General features: G+C 36.5%; 1 protein-coding gene across 1 annotated transcript; it reads left to right on the forward strand.

Moving 5' to 3' along the window:
* Positions 1–11,007: 11,007 nt before the first annotated feature.
* On the forward strand, positions 11,008–17,431 carry LOC107823722 (double-stranded RNA-binding protein 2-like). Its single transcript, XM_016650411.2, has 3 exons — positions 11,008–11,680; positions 14,648–14,867; positions 16,541–17,431. The coding sequence occupies exons 1-3, from the start codon at positions 11,435–11,437 to the stop codon at positions 17,275–17,277; spliced, it is 1,203 nt and encodes a 400-aa protein (XP_016505897.1). The 5' UTR covers positions 11,008–11,434; the 3' UTR covers positions 17,278–17,431.
* Positions 17,432–21,397: the final 3,966 nt, after the last annotated feature.

Below are 21,397 nucleotides of genomic sequence, written 5' to 3' on the forward strand. Positions count from 1 at the left end.
GAAGTTGGAAATGGTCTGGACAATACTGCAAAGCTCAGTGGCTAAAGATGCCAACTTTGATAAAATGGGAGGACACTCCGTTCCTTGGTTAACAAGAGAGAAGCTTGTGGTGGCTTATTTTGTTGTCATTTCTGTTGTCCGGATTATTCTTAGGGTTGTAATCCGAATATTGTCTTGTGTCAAACCTTCTTATCTTTCCATTTTTGTCGTATCAGTTTGTTTAAGTCTCGTTGATGTTGTGTTAAGATTTTATTCTGGTTGTTTTGTTTGTTTTTCTAACCATTTCGCCGGAAGTCTAATACAAAAGCCGGTCTTTTATTATTTCCAGTCATCTTTTTATTTAGTCCTTTTGTCATTTTTGTTCAATGTCGATTCTAGGGACATGACATGCGCACACAGTTTGGGCCTAGTCTTAAAAGTTAATTATAAAACTTCGGAAAGGTGATCAGACCATTTAAAGGAAATAAGAACGGTGTGAGATTATTTGAAGCCCGAGTCATGTGGAATTAGGGCAAGTAAAACATAAAGAAAACCGTTAAATGCAAGATTCGCCAAATTGGCATGAAGGTCGTGCATGAGAGTGAGAGTGTCGCCCAGCAGTGCTTTAGAAATGACAAAATGAAAAAGCAAGTGGTTAACATAATTGTCAAGACCAGCACCGTCGGAAGAGACTATAAATCTATGTTCAATTATGTTGTTTGCACTTGGCATGTTTTGAAGACTGGAATGACGAAGGCATTTTGTTCTGCTACCTAAACACTTTATCCTTCGTTACCCCTTTTGAGCCTTATTTTATTTTCTTTCATACCCCTCGTTCGGAATCAATAGCAACGACTAGGAAATACAAGCCTAGAAGGTAAAAAAAAAAAGAAAAAAAAGAAAAAAAACAACAAAAAATGAGAGAAAAATGATAACAAAAAAAAACAAAAGAAAGTCAGAAGAAAACAGAGGAATTGGGAACTACGTTTGACCTGATTCCTCAAAGAGGATACGTAGGCGCTTCACAGCTCGGTCATAGGGTGCATAGTGCGCATAATGTGCGTAATATGCATAGTGTAAAAAAAAAATTTAAAATATATATAATAATAAATAATCCCCAAGCAAGAAACTGGGGCAAAGGTTGCGCTTGTTGTAAACAAATATGATTTCGAAGGTTGTAATTTTGAACCCCAAATTTGATTTGTTTTTGAGCCTTTAATACCCTTTCTTTCTAAGCCTATCCAAAAAACCCACTTTACGGTCCAAAGAAAGACCTTCTGACCAGTCTGCAAAAGATGCCAAGTCAGACAAATGAGAATCTTACCGACGAACATAACATTCTGTTCCACAGCAGAAAGGACTCTAATCTCCAGCAGAGAGAGTCATACCGGCAACACTCCAAATCCCCAGCTGGAAAGTGATATAAATGAGAGAGTCTTATCGGTGAAAATCTTCACGGACACCATAAGGCGATGAAAGCTGAGAGAAAAACCAAAATGAGAGAGACTTGATGGTGAAAACCTTTTGGGCACTACAAGTCGAATAAGATTGGGAATCAGATGGAGGATAGTCAAGGGAAGATCTTGAAAGACGATTGACGACGGAGGATAGGCCACATATGCATGTCATGACCATTAGAGTCGGTGTCTGCGTTTGATAGGTTTTTATTTATAATTTCTTTTGTTAAAGAGTCATCATTTTCCTTTGTCTTTTATTCTGTTCCTTTTTATCTTTCTCCTTTCATAGAAAATTCCCCAGTAGAGTCTGTTTGGTCAGAACCAGTGGGAAATGACTTCAAAATAAGCCATCAGCTTTCCAAGATAAGATCTGACTAATACATCCAAGTGATATAGTCAGCAAGGAACAAGCGTGAGGCTAGTATCAAAAATGATATCCCCGGCAAAAGGGAATTGACAAAAAGATCAACGAGTGTCAAGAGGGATATCCTTGCCGAAATAAGAGGTTATTAAAACCTCAAGGCCAAGGCCCGTGGACAAACAAAGAGAGCAATAAGCATGATTTGGGAAATTCATGCGAAACTAAAAGGTCGGGAAAATGAAAGTCTCCGAGCCATGCCACTAAAGAAGAGGGATATCCCCAGCAGAAAAGGATTATCCCCAGCAAATAATATCATCCCCCAGCAAGTTGTGGAACGCAGAGCAAGGAAGGATAAAGGGAAAAGCCATCCGAGTGAAGTATCACAGCCAACTACCACGCTTTAAGCTAACAAATTTTTGATTTGAAACAGGTAAAGGAAATGGCATTGATGACGGAAAGGCATGCCATAAAAAAAAGATTATCAAACTGGGGCAGAAAATTTTCTTTTCAATTAGAAAATTTTCTGAAAATCAGGTACCCATCTGGGGAAGAATAAAGATAACACCAAGGAAGTGGTCTTTGAACCAGTGTTGCCCCAACATAATAAGTTTCAATGGAGGAAGTTATCCCCAGCAGACAGAATAAAGGGATGACACTTGTGCTCAGAAAAGCAAAAAGCCATTATCATCCCCAGCAGCTTCCACAAGAATGAAGCATCGATTTGAAGGGATAAAATTCCCCAGCAGCGTTATCCTCAACAACGTTATCCCAAGAAGATAACACTTTTATCCCCAGCAGTGTTGAAAAAAAAAAGAAGAAAAAAAAACAACAAATTTGAAGGAGGGGAAGAAAGGAGACTCCCACAGTGGTATTATCCCCGGCAAGCAAGAACAAAGCAGCGCAAAGGAAGGAGAAAAGAAAAGAAGAAATTACGAAGGTAAGTTTCTCAAATCATTGATCTTTACTACATTTTTCTCCTAGGATAAAAAGTCCTAGTCTGATAAATTTACCTCCCGATACAATCTTGGTCCGATGAAATTTTTCTCCCAAGATAAGATATCAAATCTTAGTCGGATGAATCTTTCTCCTAAGATCACAACAAAATGGACCTAGTCTGACGATTTATCTCCTAGAGTCAAAATCTTGGTCTGATGAAATTGTTCTCCCAAGATAAAATCTTAGTCGGATGAATCTTTCTCCTAAGATCACAACAAAATGGACCTAGTCTGACGATTTATCTCCTAGAGTCAAAATCTTGGTCTGATGAAATTTTTCTCCCAAGATAAAATCTTAGTCGGATGAATCTTTCTCCTAAGATCACAACAAATGGACCTAGTCTGACGATTTATCTCCTAGAGTCAAAATCTTGGTCTGATGAAATTGTTCTCCCAAGATAAAATCTTAGTCGGATGAATCTTTCTCCTAAGATCACAACAAATGGACCTAGTCTGACGATTTATCTCCTAGAGTCAAAATCTTGGTCTGATGAAATTTTTCTCCCAAGATAAAATCTTAGTCAGATGAATCTTTCTCCTAAGATAAGATATCAAATCCTAGTCTGATGAATTTTCTCCTAGGATAATAATTAAAAAAAATGAAAAAAATTGAAAAAGAAGTCAGGCGTCCACCTGGAGAATGAGGATGAAAAATCGAAGAAGAAATCAGGCGCCCACCTGGAGAACAAGGGTAAACAGTTGAATTATCAGAAATCAGGCGTCCACCTGAAGAACAAGGAAGGACAGTTGAAATAGCAATCAGGAATCCACCTGGAGAACAAGGAAGAAGAGTTGAAATATCAGAAGTCAGGCGTCCACCTGGAGAACAAGGAAAAGCATCAAAACTGGGGCAGAAGATTTTCTGCCATGGTCGAAAATTTTCTCAGAAGAACAAGGAAATCAATTCAAGTTTTAAGAGATAGCAAGACAATAAGATTTGGAGAAAAACAGTCGGAGGTAAGACAATTCCAAGATGTTGAAAATGGGATCATCCGCCCTCGAATAGGATATTTGGGTTCATCCACCCTCGAATAGGATATTTTGGGATCATCCGCCCTCGAATAGGATATTCTGGGTTCATCCGCCCTCGAATAGGATATTCTGGGTTCATCCGCCCTCGAATAGGATATTCTGGGTTCATCCGCCCTCGAATAGGATATTCTGGGTTCATCCGCCCTCGAATAGGATATTCTGGGTTCATCCGCCCTCGAATAGGATATTTTGGGTTCATCCGCCCTCGAATAGGATATTTTGGGTTCATCCGCCCTCGAATAGGATATTTTGGGTTCATCCGCCCTCGAATAGGATATTTTGGGTTCATCCGCCCTCGAATAGGATATTTTGGGTTCATCCGCCCTCGAATAGGATTTTTGGGTTCATCCGCCCTCGAATAGGATATTTTGGGTTCATCCGCCCTCGAATAGGATATTTTGGGTTCATCCGCCCTCGAATAGGATATTTTGGGTTCATCCGCCCTCGAATAGGATATTTGGGTTCATCCGCCCTCGAATAGGATATTTTGGGTTCATCCGCCCTCGAATAGGATATTTCGGGTTCATCCGCCCTCGAATAGGATTTTATTTTTTAAAGTTGTTGAAATCAGGAGCCCCCTCTGAAGAACAGAATGGCGATGTATTGGTTGAAGAGAGGAATGACATTCATTTTTAAAGTTGTTGTTGAAGTTGGGAGCCCGCCCATAGAACAGAGGCATACATTTCAGTCTTTAATTTTCAAGCATTGAACTTGGGAGCCCGCCCAGATAACAGAGGCATACATTTCAAGTCTTTAATTTTCAAGTATTAAAATTGGGAGCCCGCCCAGATAACAGAGGCATACATTTCAAAATCAAGTCAGAGGACAATAAAACAGAGGGTTACAATAGGAATCCCCAGCAGGAAACAATAAAATTCCCCGGCACCGGGAAACAGAAGGTTGCAACAAGAGGTCACAATACAAACTCAAGTACATGTGTCAAAAGAAGTAAAGCACCGAAAGAAATGCAAGCAGACAAGGAAGCAAGGCAACAAAAACAAATTGTACTCTAGCCTAGCTTCTTGTTTTTTTAAGCACGGTGTAACAAGGAGATCGGTAAGCAGTAGTAATAACATGCAACAACAGTAACATTGCAGTCCAACGGTAGTCCCAGCTACCAAAATTTCTCGAACTACATTGACCTGATTCCTGTTTAGCCCAGGATATGTAGGAAACCTTTGAAGCAAAGGTTCGGTCAAATCTTTTTCAAAAAATGCTTCAACGGAGTACTCGGATGGGCAAAAATCGCTCGCTTTATCTTTGCACGAAAACCCTTCGTGTCTCCGGGCAAAGAGGGGCAGCTGTAAGCACGTGATTTTTGCCCTATATGAGAATTACTCCCAAAAAATTCAAAAATAAAATGATTTTTCTTTGGTGTACAATTTTGTGATATTTTGAAGAATTATTTGTATTTGTCTGTGCGTGTTTATTCGCTAAATTAATAAAAAATACAAAAATATGTCGCATTTTGCATGTAGGATTTAATTCTACAATTGTTAGTAATTAAAATTGTTTTACAAAAATTAAAAATTACAAAAATAGGCATCGTTTGCATTTTTAGCATTTAATGTCCAAATATACAATTTTATGCTTAATTAATACTTAATTGTGCGTTAATTGTTATTGGGAGTTAATTTGCGCCTTTATAACTTAATTTAGTTCTTAATAATAGTTTAAGTATTTTTATAATTTAGTTTTAGAAAAATAAAAGAAGAAAAGAGAGCGAAAATATAAAGAAAGTCGGAATTGGGCCTCTTCTTCAATTTCAAGCTATAGGCCCAAAAAATGGCCCAATCTTCCCTACGACCCAGTCCATTTCGAACTGGGTCGACCCAGTCCATTAACCCAACACCCCTTCTTCATTTTTGTCCAACACAAAACAAAACCAAAAAAAATAAAAAATAAAATAAAAAGTGAATTATCACTATTAATAGTTTTATTTTTTGTTTTTTTATATATATAAAAAAATCCGAAAATATTTTATTTTATTTATTATTTTTATTTTAAAAAATATATATATATTTATTTTAGTTTGTTTTATTAAAATATTATTTTTATTTTAAAAATATATATATATATATATATATATAGTAATTTCGGAAATGATTTTAAAAAAATAAAAAATAAAAAAATAAAAAAATGTAAAAGAATGTAGAAAATTTAAAAAAAAAGTAAAAAGTTTTAAAAAATTTAAAAGTAAAAGAAGGTTGGAATTAAAAAATAAATATAAAGATATCTGAAAATTTAAAAAATTTAAAGTAATTGAAAGTAGCATTTTTAAAAGAAAAAGAAAAGATAGTGGTTTATTTTTTAAAGAAAAGTTAAATAAAGTGAGATTCTCTTTTAAAAAAATAAAAAGTGGGATTTTAAATAAGATAAAGTAATTAAAGTTGGAATTTTAAAAATAAAAGTAAATAAAGGTGGGATTTCTTTTTCTAAAAAAATAAAAGCAATTTGTAAGTGGGATTTCTTTTAATTAAAAAAATAATAAAATAATAAAAAAAATCTGAAAATTTCGAAAATTTTGCTATAAATAGAAGAGAAAATTTAGGAAGAAGGGTGGAAAAAAAGAGAGGAAAAACTAGATAGAGAGAAGAAAAAAAGAGGGGGCGGAGTGAGAAGTATACACCCGATATACATTCTGGATACACTGAATATACAGGGGCAGAATTCATTTTGGAGAGTTTTGAAGTTGAAAAAGAATAGTTACTGCTTCATTGCCTCGCTTAAGATCTGAAATAGTCAGAACCTTCCTACCTTTTACTTCTTCACTATACTTGGAGTCGTTTATAGTCTCCTGGGTTTTCTGCTATTCCTACTGTATTGGTTTGCGATGTTGCTGAATCTGCTGTTGCTGTGTTATTACTGCTGTTGACTTCTCCTTCTTTTGTTCTTGTACTGCTGTTTCCAGGTACACATTTGTACAATCTCGGCTTGAAGCAAAAAATGAAATATTAATCAGGCTTTGTTCCTGTTGAATTCCTCTTGTTTAGATTTGTGGTTGAATATAATTTTTCTTTCTTCGTATAGATGTAGTTGAATGATTAATGAATAATGAGGTTGCATATGTATACTTTCTTCATCTAATAATGTTAGTTTAAATTACGGAGAATAATTAATCTGTTTTGATATTATGGTCAATCTCATGTTCTAGTATTATTGAATAACAGAATATAAAATGAAAGCAGTTTTTCTTTGTACAAACTCGATCGCAATTTTCCATTCGCATTAGCCGTAAACTAATAACTAATAAGTTACGTTTTTCAGCATGTAAATAATTAAGAGATTTTCTTTTATTTTAGAGACGAACTTAATAGAAAATATAGTCATTGTAGGTTTATCCTTTAAAAATAAAAATGAGACGAGTCTCGCCAAATAAAACGTATAGATTGCGGGGCCCTCACAAAATGTATGGTTTAATTAGAATTCGGAAGGACCGTTTAGCGAATTTCACGGTCTTCCCCAAAATAATAACGTGATAGTCTCTTTAGGCGCGTGTTTAATATTTTACTTTCTTAAGCCTGGGTGTGCATTTCATGCGACCCGAATCCAAATCCCAAAACATCAAATAAAACGTGTTCCGGATTGTGGGTGCATTTCATGTAACGCAGTCCAAAGACGTTTTAAGCGATGTTCATATTTCTTTTAAAAACAATAATAATAAAGCGGTTAAAAGATAAAATTTGCACATAAGTTCATATTTGTATAAAATCAGATAATCAAGCCGAATATAACAGTTGAGCGACCGTGCTAAAACCACGGAACTCGGGAATGCCTAACACCTTCTCCCGGGTTAACAGAATTCCTTATCCGGATTTCTGGTACACAGACTGTAATATGGAGTCATTCTTTTCCTCGATTCGGTATTAAAATTGGTGACTTGGGACACCCTAAATCTCCCAAGTGGCGACTCTGAAATAAATAAACCAATCCCGTCTCGATTGTCCTTTAATTGGAAAAACTCCCTTGCACCCTCTCGGGCGCGGAAAAAGGAGGTGCGACAGCTAGCATCACACATGTGCTCAAATGGTAAACTCCAATTTGGTGCGGTAATGATGGGAGTGGTAGTCAACCTATATTTGAGTAGCTCAAAAGCCTTCATACAATCATAATTGAATACAAATTTAGCATCTTTTTCCAACAACTTGCACAAGGGGTTCACCACTTTTGAGATATCCTTGATGAACCGCCGGTAAAACCCTGTGTGGCCTAGAAAGATCCTCACTCCTTTGACGAAAGTAGGAGGAGGTAGTTTTGATATCACTTCAATTTTGCTTTATCCATTTCAATACCATTCTTGGAGATTTTATGATCGAGGACAATGCCCTCCTCAATTTTTGCTTTATCCGCGTCAATACCATTCTTGGAGCTCCTTGTGTAGGTGAATAACATTAGGATCACCTTGTGGCACATTAGCTCGACTTTGCCACGCCGAAGAGGTATTTGTCATCTCATCAAGTATTTCACACTCTTAGGCATATGGCGTGTTCATGAAGTTCCCCCCGGCGAGTTGGTTAACTACACATTGGTTTGTAGTGTTGATCCCCCTATAGAAGGTTTGTTGGATCATGGCCTCAGTCATATCGTTGTTAGGGCACTCCTTTTCCATTGTCCGGTACCTCTCCCAAATCTCATGTAATGGTTCATTTGGCTCTTATTTAAAAGTAAGGATCTCATCTCTTAGCGTTGCCATATGTCCCGGAGAAAAGAACTTTGCGATGAACTTCCCGGCCAACACATCCCAAGTGGTGATGGAATGGTTGGGTAACCTTTCAAGCCAATCCAAAGCCTTCCCCCCTTAGAGAAAATGGGAAAAGTCTTAACCTCAATGCATCCTCGGAGACGTTAGTTTGCTTGCTCCCCCCAACACATGTCAACAAAACCTTTTGAGATGCTAGTATATGTTTTGGTGTGGAGCTCAGGCGAAGAATCCCCTCTATTCTAACAGTTTAAGGACATTGGTTATTTGAAAGTTGCCCGTCCTAATCCAGGGCAGGATTATTGCACTTGCATAGCCTTCATTGGGTAACACCCGGTGTGCTGCCCTTTGAGGAGATGAAGGAGGGTTTGGAATATTATCATGAGGTAGTCGGCCTCTCCTTTGGACTTGAGGTTCGGATTGAATCTCATCCACATGATCATCATCTATCTCCTCCCCCAATGACAAATTTTTGAGAGTTTTGTTGTTAAGAGCCATTTGCTACCTAAAAGCAATTCATACACAAATTAGAAAAACGAAAAAAAAAACACAAATACTCAGATATATAGCTAAAATCGTCTAACTCTCCGGCATCGACGTCAAAAATTGATCGGGTCCAAGCTTGCACTACTATTGAGTAGAGAGGATGGTCGATGCAGTTTTAACCTAACTAGGTTGGGATCAAATCCACAGGGAGTTAATAATTGGAATTAGGTTTATATCCAAGTCTAGATGCGAGTTTTGCTCTTAATTACACTTCAACACATATTTGGTTTGGTTTCTACTTCTAACTCTATTCTATTAATTGCAATAATTGAATCTAAGTACAATATTTTTGTTGTTGATTTTCAAGGGTTTAAAGGGACAAGGGTAGTGACTTCCACCTAGGTGGATATCTAACGGGTAGCAAGAATCCATGGCAGTCGTGTGATTAGTTGGGATCGTAATATAACTATCACATACGGGTACTCATTCTATACCTCTCGGTAGTTTGAGTGATTTTGCCCAATTTAGCTTTCTCAAGCCCAAAATGGGTATTCATGCAATTCAAGTGATTTCAGCTCAAGTAGGGTATTACTATCTCTAGGTTTAACCCTTTAATTGGGGCTATCAATTTCTTGAATTCACCCTAATTCCTTGTAGCCTAGCTTTCCTAAACTTAATCCCTCTTTCTCAAGTAGAGACTAAGCCATAAATGTATGAATCAGTGTTTGCAACCACTAATTCAATAGTTCTAGCAAGAACTAGGCTAAATATCACTAACTCATACACATTCAAGCTCTAAAATTCAATACCCAACAAATACCCATACTAGGATTGGGTCACAACCCTAGCTATGGGTTTAGCTACTCATGAAAATAACAGAAATTGAAGATAAAATGAAGATGAAATTCATAATACTAGATTAAAAGATGAAAATTTAATGTTGAAAGATAATTCTAGTACAAAATTTGCCCAAGACAGAATGTGCAGCCGTCTCACATGCTCAGCTAAAACATAACTTGACATAAAAATGACAAAAAGATCTATTTATACTAAGCTGAAATTTTCGAATAAAAATACTCATGCAGAGGTTTTGCGGCCGCGTAATTTTGACCACAGCTGCACTCTTGCTTTCGCAGCTGCGTAGTTCTGATCGCGGTCCGCGTTTTTAACTTCTGGATCTGGGTTGAGCATGGTTTCGCGGAGCGCGTAATTTGCATCGCGGTCACGTAGGAGACTACCGCGGTTGCATAATTCTAACGCGGACCGCACTTGTTGTTTTAGCTTGAATTGTGAACTCTCTGAACCTCAGCAACCGCGATTCACATAATTACAATCGTGGCCACGGTGAGACTTTCACGGCCGCACATTTCTGGCGCGATCCTCGTTTAACATTTGGCTTGAAAATGCACTTTCTGAATCTCCCTTTCGCGGCCTGCGTATTTGTGATCGCGGACCGCGTTGTGGCTTTCGCGGCCGCACAATATTTGTGCGGTCCGCGTTTTAGGTCTCTTGGCCCAGTCTTGGTTTTTGTTCCAATTTTGACTCCTTTATTAGTTGATTATACCTCATTTGGCTCATTTTGATCAATTCCTTCAAACAAACATATTACATTAGTTTCCGAAAATACCTTTACACATTTTTGGCCTAAAACGCAAGTAAAAAAGCAAATCATAGATTAAAATCCCTACTATCACCGATCAATCCAACCGTTGGATCCACTTTCTTTATAATGAATATATTCCAATTAATATCTTGTATCTGCTAACTCAAGACCTTACATCCTACTCTATTAATGTGTAAGTTGTTTTCCACTTGGTCAAAAGATTAAAAAAAAGAATAACACTATAATAAAGAAGACAATAGAGTAGAGTCCACTAAGAAAGATGAAATAGAGATAAATTTAGAAGAAAAGATACATAGAGAGAGAGATAAGGTGGTGTTGAAAGAAAGTGGAAAATCCACTTTGAAGACTGACAAAAATTGAGAAAATCTAGGTTCCCATTAACACATACAGACTATAGCTTTTTCCTTGTTAGACAGAATCATATCCATGCAAAAAGCCTAACGTTAAGTTGACTCCCAACTCCCAACTCCCCTACCCACCCCACCCCACCCCACCCCACCCCCTCATTATTATTCCTGACTTTGGTAGAACCAAAAACTTACAATATCAAAAGAACTCATTAATTCTTCCCCCACTCAAATTCAAAGCTTTGCTCTATCTCTTTCATTAACACTTCTTTCTTTCTTCTTCTTTTTATCACTCTACAGCCATGTTTGGCTTTCTTATTCTTATGGGCGGCTCAATAATATTAGTGTCCAAAGCCAAAGTTTAATGGGACTACTTGTTCGAGAACCTATCTAAACCCAAAAAGCTCTTTTCTTCGACCCATTTGCCCATTTCATATATCCGACCCGACCCAATATGTACAAGAACCAGTTACAAGAGTTAGCACAGAGGAGCTGTTTCAATTTGCCCTCTTACGTATGCATAAGAGAAGGTCCTGACCACGCGCCGCGTTTTAAAGCTATCGTTAACTTTAACGGCGAGAACTTTGAGAGCCCTCACTACTGTACCACTCTCCGTCAAGCTGAACACGCTGCAGCTGAAGTTGCCCTTAACGCCCTCTCTAATCGTGGCCCTTCTCACTCCCTTGCCGCGCGTATACTCGTAAGTGTATTCATCTTATTGCTGTTTTTTCCGTTAGGGTTCCGTCGGCATTTTGCCGTGTTTTCCGCCGGAGTTTTGCTAATGTGCGCCGTGTGTGTTGACTGTGTTAATGTGTGCACATGTTTACTGTCCTTTTTCGAGCTCTTAACCGGAAATGATGACTCCGGTTTTATGAGGTTAGTTGGGGAAATTAATGGGTGTTGAATTGACCAAAATGTCCTTATCCTCATTTTAGAATTTAAGTTCTATGCACTCGTGTAAAAAAAAAATATTTACCAATCAGAGTAATTGCATTTAACTGTATTTAATACTTGTAGCATTAATTGGTAACCTAGTATAAGCAATAGAGTTTAAGTTATATACATCCTTAGTGTAAGTTTATCTTTAGGTAATAGGGGAGTCAGAATTTTTAAATAAGTGAATGCAAGAAGAAATCAAGTGGAATCAACATATATAAAATATATGTAAAAAATAAAATTGACCTATTTATATACTATAATTTTCTAACCAAGAGGTGTCAATTGACTCCCTCGGCAAAGAGTGGTTCCGCCACTTGCTGTAGCATGTACTTCCGTAGTTTAAGGAGACTTGTATTTACTGATTCTAAGAAATAATCTATTATAACGGAATAAATTAAATAGATGGTGTAAAACTCAATTATACTATTAATTTATTTAACTTAACTATCATGTATTAAATGTAGCAGTAGAATCTTCTCCTTTTTTTGGGAAAAATGGTTGGTTAATGAAAGTACAGGGGAATAAAAAAGTTTAGGGGAAGTTTCGTGGAGGGACCATAACTAATTTGACCCATAAGGTATTTCTTGCCTTCACATTTGCATAACAGCTGGTTCGGGTCTCCTTGTACTGTTTTCATAATTAATTTCCTTAAATGAGGGTATTTTAGTACTCAACAACGACATTTTTAGCTTTTTACTTCTTTTTTTTTTTTCCATATCACAAGTGATTTTGCATATTAATTTTGCTACCTACCTCACTGATTCTAATCTTAAAGACCCCCATATTAAATATGTGTGGAAAATGTAGATGAGACCTGTCAAAGGTGGTAGGAATCAGTCAACATTTCAAAGATTTGTATTATGAATAATAATTAACATTGGAGGTTATGTGATAAAGACATATAGTTAAAAATTACTGAGTTCCTAATTTGTTAATTAATATTCTACCAATTATGATGTTGAAATAAGTATTAATGCATTGAGAAAATGAACACGGCAACTGCTAAAGTTTAGGCGATATCTTTCCATCTGCCTATCTGCTCAAGTCTAGTAGATAAAATTACTTGCTACATATACAGATGGGAAGTAAAGGGGGTCGGTCAAATAGTCGAGGTAATGTAGGTTGACCTGACCACCACCGTTATTTAAAAAAAATGAATGTGGCAAACTTTGAGTATGGCACATGTGTGGAAGCTGAGCAACTTAGTGTTGAATTAATTTGAATCTAGAAGCCAATCAAAAAAAATAATTTGGATCTAGAATTGCTTCTATATTAATGGAGCAGTTTTATGAGAGAGACTGAACATGGGGCATTGTTGACTTTGATCATGTGTGTGAACTTTGGCTCATTCATTGTAATAATTTATTCAATATTGAGGGTAAGTATATGACGTATCGAAATATTGGGTATTAAATAATGTATGGCACTTGTGGAAAATGTATTTGGCCCAATCTTCCTATTTATAGCTTTGTCTCCCTATATAAACTTTGTTCTATATTTTAAGAAGCACATGCATGTGGCCGTCCACTTCCTTGAGGTCTCTTCATATAAATGTCGTATTAAACTGCCATATGCTACATTTATGTGTGACTACATTTTTTTCTATAAAATTTCATATTACTCATACAATGTTTGGTTTTCAGTATAAAATTATGCATAACTAATATAATCTATGCATATTTATCGGAGGTTAATTTGCAAGAAACTATGTATTATTTGATAAATAATTAAAATTGGATAAGAATATGTGTTTTAGCAATATGTGGACGACAATATCTAAAGACAAAACAATCCATGTATTATTATTCGCCGATAACAATCCATATATTATTATTTACCACAAAACATTACATGCATTATTATTCACCTTAAAAACAATTCCAATTCCTGCATTATAATTCCCACATAACTAGACTGTAAACCAAACGGCCCTTACAATAATGTTAAAAACCTTTCAAAAATTTATTGGAATATGCTGAGCAACTCAATTTATGCTTTCAATTTGATCTTTTTCATGATAAACCAGATTTCACAAAATACTACCACAACAACTATGCCTTAATCCCTAGCAGATTACACAAAACAATCCATTAAATTACTCTAATGTATCTTAATCAAGTTAAGCGATTTCGACTATAAGCCGAGTCAAACCATACAATGGAAAATGGGAGTGTTTTGCGTTGGCCTTGTAACCTTGTTCCACATAGGAAACATTGAGATACTTGTATATTTTTTGGATTTGGGTATGATAGTGTTAAACACTTACTGCTTTGCAATTTAGCATTACAACTTATGATGTCACCTGGCATAACCAGAGGCGGAGCTAGGATTTAAAAGTTATGGGTTCAGAGTTCTAATTCTTTTAAGTTACTGAGTTCTAAATTAATAATTAGTACATATTCAATGAATTTCATAAGACAAATAGAGGGTTTGGACCAAAGCTATGGGTTCGGCCGAACCCGTAGCTCATGGGCTAGCTCCGCCCCTGGGCATAACTAAGGTATAGGGGCAGAACAAGAGGGGCTGGGGTCTCATAGCCTGTAGCCTACGAAAATTTTGAAAATCTACTTTTTAAACTTTAAATTTTTGGAGGTATGGTTGCAGATCCCCTTTATTTTCAATTTAACATTTCGCCCCTACAAATTCACTAATCAAGAAGCCAATTTTCTTGTGATGACTAGTGTGATGGCATCACTGAAGTTTTGTTGTTCTCTTTGTCTCCTTGTAGGATGAAACAGGCGTCTATAAAAATCTATTACAGGAGATAGCGCAAAGAGTCGGAGCTCCTTTGCCTCAGTACACAACATATAGGTCGGGACTTGGGCACCAACCCGTTTTTACAGGAACAGTAGAATTGGCTGGAATCACATTTACTGGTGAACCCGCAAAGAACAAAAAGCAAGCTGAGAAGAATGCTGCCCTCGCAGCTTGGTCATCTTTGAAACAATGTAAGTCTCCCACTCAATTAAGAAAAATATTATACTTTGAGTAATTAGGCATAGTTCTATAGTTGATATTTTCCTGCATGTGCTGCTCGTGGTCAGTGTAAGAGTGCACCAAACTGGTATGAGTTACTAGTGTCCAGTAGTGTGGTAGTAGGTTCATATGTGCTCCTCCTTATTCTTGTTTTTCAGAAATATTTGTCTTTCCTGTGCTCCTTATAAGTATCAGAGATTCGAGGGGAAGGAGCTTCATACGTGTCACTGCTAATTTATAGATTAAAATGCTTCAGTATCAATTCTCCTTTGTCGTTTGGAGGTTTAGCCACTACAATATTTGGCAGAGAACATTGGAATGATGAAGAAAATGGACAACGGAAAGAAAGTACTTTAACGGTCAATCAGGCCTGGGATAGGATAGCTAATATGCATAATACATAAACAGGCCTTCAAACTTGGCTTAGCTGGCAATTATGCCCTCCAACTTTGGGGGTACACAAGTAGACACCTCAACTTGTATGGAGTTAAACAAGTAAACACAAATGCTGACGCGGCACTGACGCGGCACATAAATTTTGGAGGTGTCTAGATGATTATTTTATAAGTTGGAGTGTTCAACTAACAAAGTGGAGACAAGTTGAGATGCCTACTTGTGCACACTCAAAGTAGGAGAGCATATTTGCCGGCTGAGGCCAAGTTTGAGGGTCTGTTTATGTATTATGCGTGGCTAATAAGATAAATTCAAAATTTGAAAGAATTTCGTATCAATTGCCTTAGTGTCCAACATGAAGTTTGCTAATGTTAGGCGTTAGAATGCATGAATTCTCCCATTTAAAGCTACAACAAGGTTGCCTTTTCCTTGTAGCTCATACAGTCATCTTATTATTGGTTAGTATTCAGTTGGCATATACTCTTGCTTTTAAAAATTTTCTCCCAACTCCCCACGGAAAACTCAAAATATTGTAAAACTTGTTCATTCAGATTTCCAGTTGAAAATTTAAACAAGAATTTGGAAAAAATTGATGTAGCAAAAAGAGTCATTATGAAGAAGGCAACAAGTTCATTTCCTGTTTTTCGGCCTATCCTTTCTGTTTACTTCTTGCCGGCCAAAAGATACCCAACTTCCCTTCTCTCTTTTTCTACAGATTTAGCATAAGACTTGATTAAAATATGACATTGAAATAGCATCATCAGACTAACAGCTGATAGTTTTGCATCTACAACTTATTGCTAAAAGCTCATATTTCATGCTACTTTCATATCGATTAACTTGTGCTATTCATGATAACTGTGAGAGGATGGTGTTAAGACGGACTAAAACGCTTAAGCTAATTGATGAAAATAAACATTTCTCACCGGGCTGACCAATTTTACTGGGCTAACCAAATAATTAAAAGCAAGATCTGTACAGCCTGCCCTGTTTGGTTTATTCAAGAAACATATTTTGGTTTCTGTAAATCAGACAAATTCTTTTTGGGATTTTGGTTTCCCGAAATAATGCAAAAGGTTCTTGAAAAATTTATGCATAAACTAATTAAAACACAACTTCTACCCATTATTTTGTGTTGACTTCTGATGTTTTGCTATTGAGATAAATTTCCTTTTGCTCCTCATTATGCGGCTGCTATCATTAATATAGGTCGTTGTTTCTTTCTAAAAATTAAACTGGATTAATTTTACAGTGGCACAACAAGATGCAAGTTCATCGTCTGAATCAGAGAACAATGATGAGCAGGAACAGATCAGAATAGCAAGGGCTTTAATAAACTATCGTTTGAAGGAAAAGTTAGAAATGGCCAAATTCGGCAATGTCTCAATACCATTCCAGAAGAAGTTTCCAATTCCAACTCCTCGACCATCTAGTCCACAACGTCCTGCAGCTACTACATCCAAACTCCTCCCCTTAATCTGCCCAAAAACAGTTACTCGTTACAGATCATCATCCTCCACGACAATAAATGACAGCAATTCCTCATTTTCACAGCCTATGCCACAATCACAGGCTTCATCATCAGAAGGCCGCGCAGCTCCATATATGCCAGTTAGACCATATAGGACACCTTACCGTGGTATTGCTCCACCTGTTACAATAAGAACAGCAGTGCCAGTTTTCTCTGCTCCGCCTCGTCCACAACCTACTGGATGTACGCCTCAAATGATGCAAGCCCGACCTGTTCGAGTTGCACCACCTGTCTGTGTTAGGCAGGCTATCCCAGTATTTTCTGCTCCACCAGCCAAAAAGGAAACCGTGGCACATGCTACAACGCCAAGTAAGCCATTAGCTCAGCCCGAGGAAACTGAGGCACGAGCTACTATGCCAAGCAAGCCGTTAGCTCAGCCCGAGGAAACTGAGGACAATTCTGGCACTGAGGTTGATGAATCAACGGCAATGAAGTGCTTGGAGGAGCTCAGTTTATGACAGTGGCTTGGTCCTTTGAGTCTACCAATACCTATGTCAAACATTTTTGTGTCTACTTTTAATGCTTGGTGGTTTAACAGTCAATGGAAATGAAATGCTTCAAAGAATGATAGTTACCGGGACATAGTTAAATCTATTTATATCTGTGTTAACATTTCTGTATCTACTTCCATTTTCTTTTGTTTGATCCCCTTCCCTATTTTCAGTGTCCATTTTCTGTGTTGTGCATGTTGATGCAGCTAATCTTAGTTTCCGTTATTCTTCTGGGAATGGATTCTGAACAATATTCTGAAACTTTGGGCTAGCTGCTATGCTTATGACCATCATATGTTTCAGATCCTGGAATATATTTTTTGGTAATTAAAAGAATTTTATTTACCAACTGAGATATGTATAAAAAAGGGCAGCCCGGTGCATTATGCTCCCGCTATGCGCGGGTTCCGAGAAAAGGCCGGACCACAAGGGTGTATTGTACGCAGCCTTACCTTGCATTTCTGCAAGAGGCTGTTTCCACGGCTTGAACCCGTGACCTTCTGGTCACATGACATCAACTTTACCAGTTACGCTAAGGCTCCCCTTCAACTGAAATATGTACCCAAAAAAAAAAAACTGATCCTAGAGTATTACTTACATAGGAGTCAAATAGGTCGGAAAGAAAGAGCATGTAATATATGAAGCTGGAGCACATATTAACTTGTATAATACTCTGTCCATTTCAAAAAACAGAGTACACGCCCTAGTAATTCAAAGATTAGCTTTAGTCTAATCCAACGTCAAATTTTAAGCTTAATCAAGACATTGCTAGTCACACTGTAGAAGTTGGATTTTAATAACATATGCTGGCCACAATCAATGGTAGTCCTCCGTCAACCAAGACATTTTGAGAATACCTTCCCCTTCTCACCTCCCAAGTGTAGTAAGAGAGACAAGCTTGTTGACAAAGCACGAGACTTACTTAAAGACCGATGCACAAAGCTCCTGCTATGGACCGTTCAAACTACATTAGATTTATTATGCGCAGTCTTACCTTGGATTTATGCAAAAGGTTATTTTCCATGATTTGAATCCATGACCTTTGGTCACATGACAACAGCTCTTATACTATTGCGCCAAATCACCCCTTCAGCACGAGACTTGAAGTAAGAAGCAATGCACAAAGATCGTACACTGTGGACATAGGCGGATCCAGAATTTGAATTTTATGGGTTCAAATTCGAAACTCTACCACTTTGCGTTTAATTTACTGCGTTCAGAATCTATTTTTGCAGTTATTTAACCCGTAACTTCTTCATTAGCTTCGCCCCTGACTATGGACGGGGTCAAACTACATTAGATCTTTATACATAATTTTACCTTCCATTTCTGCAAAATATTTGCGACAACTCTTACCATTGTGCCAAACCTCCCCTTCAATACTAGAATTAAGGAGAGTTAGATTCAATTCCGAGCTCAAAAACTTCAATTAATTCCATTCACTAACTACGTTACCAACAATCACTGCACAACCACATTGCTGTCTCGTCTAACTAGTATAAGATTACAAAACCAAGCATTCAAATGAATTAGATCTTGATAAAACAAATCAAAGAGAAAGGAAGTCATAAATTTTTGTACCTACTTAGTCGAATAAGCATGAAACAACACTCTTTAAATCAAATGTGACTAGTCTAAATCTTCTAACACAAACCAAGAAAGATTGTACAGTACATTATGGTTCACTAGTAATAAATTCTTGCTCTTAAATTCAAACAGAAGCAAAGTATGGACCCCTAGAAATTTCACGTTCTCAACTGTTTCAGCAAAACTTATGTACAAGTCAGTTTCTTTTTTGTCATTACTACAATAGTAGGGGAAACATTAAAATTTGGACCATTTCTATGATTGAGCCATGAGAATACTCGATTGGTAATTTATCCTTGCTCTTCATTTATTGTGTATATGAAACTACTTTTCTCTTTGATTTTTTATCCCTTTGCTATCTATGGAGTAACAAGCAGAAATTCAACTTTCTTTAATTGTATTTGGACCCAGTTAGATATATTGAATAAGATATGCTAGCATTCTATAGTTAAAGGTATATATGTTTGAAAAGGTGTGTGAAAGTTTAGAGGGCGAACGGATAATTTTAGGGGTATTATCACTTTTAGCTCGTGCCAAAAATTATTTATGTTCGATAGCCGAAAAAATGTATAAAATTTGTATATAACATACAAAATGTATATATATAAAATATAAAAAAAATTGACTATTATTTGAGAGTGGCTATAGAGTATCTTTTTTCCTTAATTTTTACGGATATTCATCCAACTAAAGTGAAGCAAAGTCGTAAAACAAAATTTTATAGCAAAAAGTATATCAACACTGTTTTTTTGCATGACAGAATAGAGTTAGAAATTAATTATAATATAGAAGGTTCGCTCGGTTAATTTATGGCATCAAGTGCCGGTCACGACTTATTCTATATATTTCTTAAATGTATTTAGAAGATTAACGGGAACTTCAAATAGAGTTGCATTCAGTTGATTTGATGGCAAAAATTGATGAAATGTTTTTCATCAAAATTGGTTATTAAGTAACTATTTTGAAAACTCTGATAGAAGGTCATATGATATATTCTCAACGTTCTCTTGCACGTGTAACTGAATTTATGGTTTACATGGATTTAATTCTTTTTAGTGTTTTTAGAGAGTGTTGACAAGTGAACCTAAAATAGAGAGATTGCAAGTTGAAGAATGATTGTTGAGCAGAGAAAAGGAGAATAGGTTCAACAAGTTGAAGAGTGAGCTTCAAGTAGAAATAAAAAAATAAACTCGATAAGCCAATGAGTGGGTATTGAGTAAAAAAAAGAAGTGTTTTGCCATTATTTTCTTACCATATTTAGTTGATCTTTCTCTTAAAGAAATGACAATATATAGCATAATTGGTTTTCTTTTCCTAAAAAAAAATTATAAATCTCCCATATCAATTTGCCTAGTTCTTTTTATTGTAGGAAAAATATTTTAGATTTCTATAAATTGATGATCATTCTTTCTTATTTAGTAGCATTCACAATGTAGCCTAAAGGGTTTGAGAGTCTTATTTAGGGCGGGGAGTTTTTGAGACAAGTGTCATCATGTCACTTGTGTGTCTCTTTATGAGGTTATTTTCTCAATATTTTATACTTTTTTATAGAGTTAATACCCTAAAACCCGCCAAAACTATATAACTTTTGTCAGTTGCCTACCTAAACTATCGTATGTCCCCAAAAATTCCCTGAATTATATCCCCGTTCATAATAAAAAAAAACCTCGTCGCTGTTTACTGGTGCGTGTAATACACTCTCCAACTTATTTTTAAAATCTATCACATGACAATCTACATGGATATTTGTTTCGTTTAATCTAAAAAACGGACTTAATTAAGAATTTTAATACTCTTTATTATATCATTGTAAAAAATTACATGGTAAAAATAAAAAAGGGGCTAGGTATGAAACTAGTGGGTCAATTGTAAAAACCTCATTTTCTCTTTGTTCTCATCGAAGTCTTTGCCCTCATCGGAGAATGGCTGCACTAATCTCTCTGTAGCGTGATTTTCTCCATTAATCTTCGTTCTAACACTGATTGCTTTGTCTATTTTTGCTTATGTTCGAAAATTGGGGTAAAAATTAGGATTTCTTCTCCTAAATCGATATAGAAGACTAGGGTTTGACAAACCTAAGTTCTCAAGATTTTTTAAAGAAGATACCTAAATTGTTAAAGACGATAGCTATGATGGATTATAATAAGCAGCGGAAGCAATCCCAGTATCAAAATCACATGTAATCTAGACAACTAGTATATACAGGGTTTCACGGGTTACCTCTTGAAGCGTGAACATATCTCTTCTATCACGTGAGCCTTCAGTTCCATAACTTCTCAATGAAACCTCCATCACCCGCACAATCGTGATCCTCGAACGTTCCACGGTCTTCTACTGTGCTACCCAAATAATGCCGGAAATAGAAATTTCGTATGAGCGAAATTTCTAGGAAAACTTGGCTGAAAATTTCAGCCACCATGTACTCCCGCTTCTAGGTGGAAAAGATTATGTATTTATAGCACAAGTTTTAAGGGTTAAGACCCTTTTCCAAAACCTGTTG

Source organism: Nicotiana tabacum, chromosome 18 (assembly GCF_000715075.1).
Source record: "Nicotiana tabacum cultivar K326 chromosome 18, ASM71507v2, whole genome shotgun sequence".
NCBI lineage: Eukaryota > Viridiplantae > Streptophyta > Magnoliopsida > Solanales > Solanaceae > Nicotiana > Nicotiana tabacum.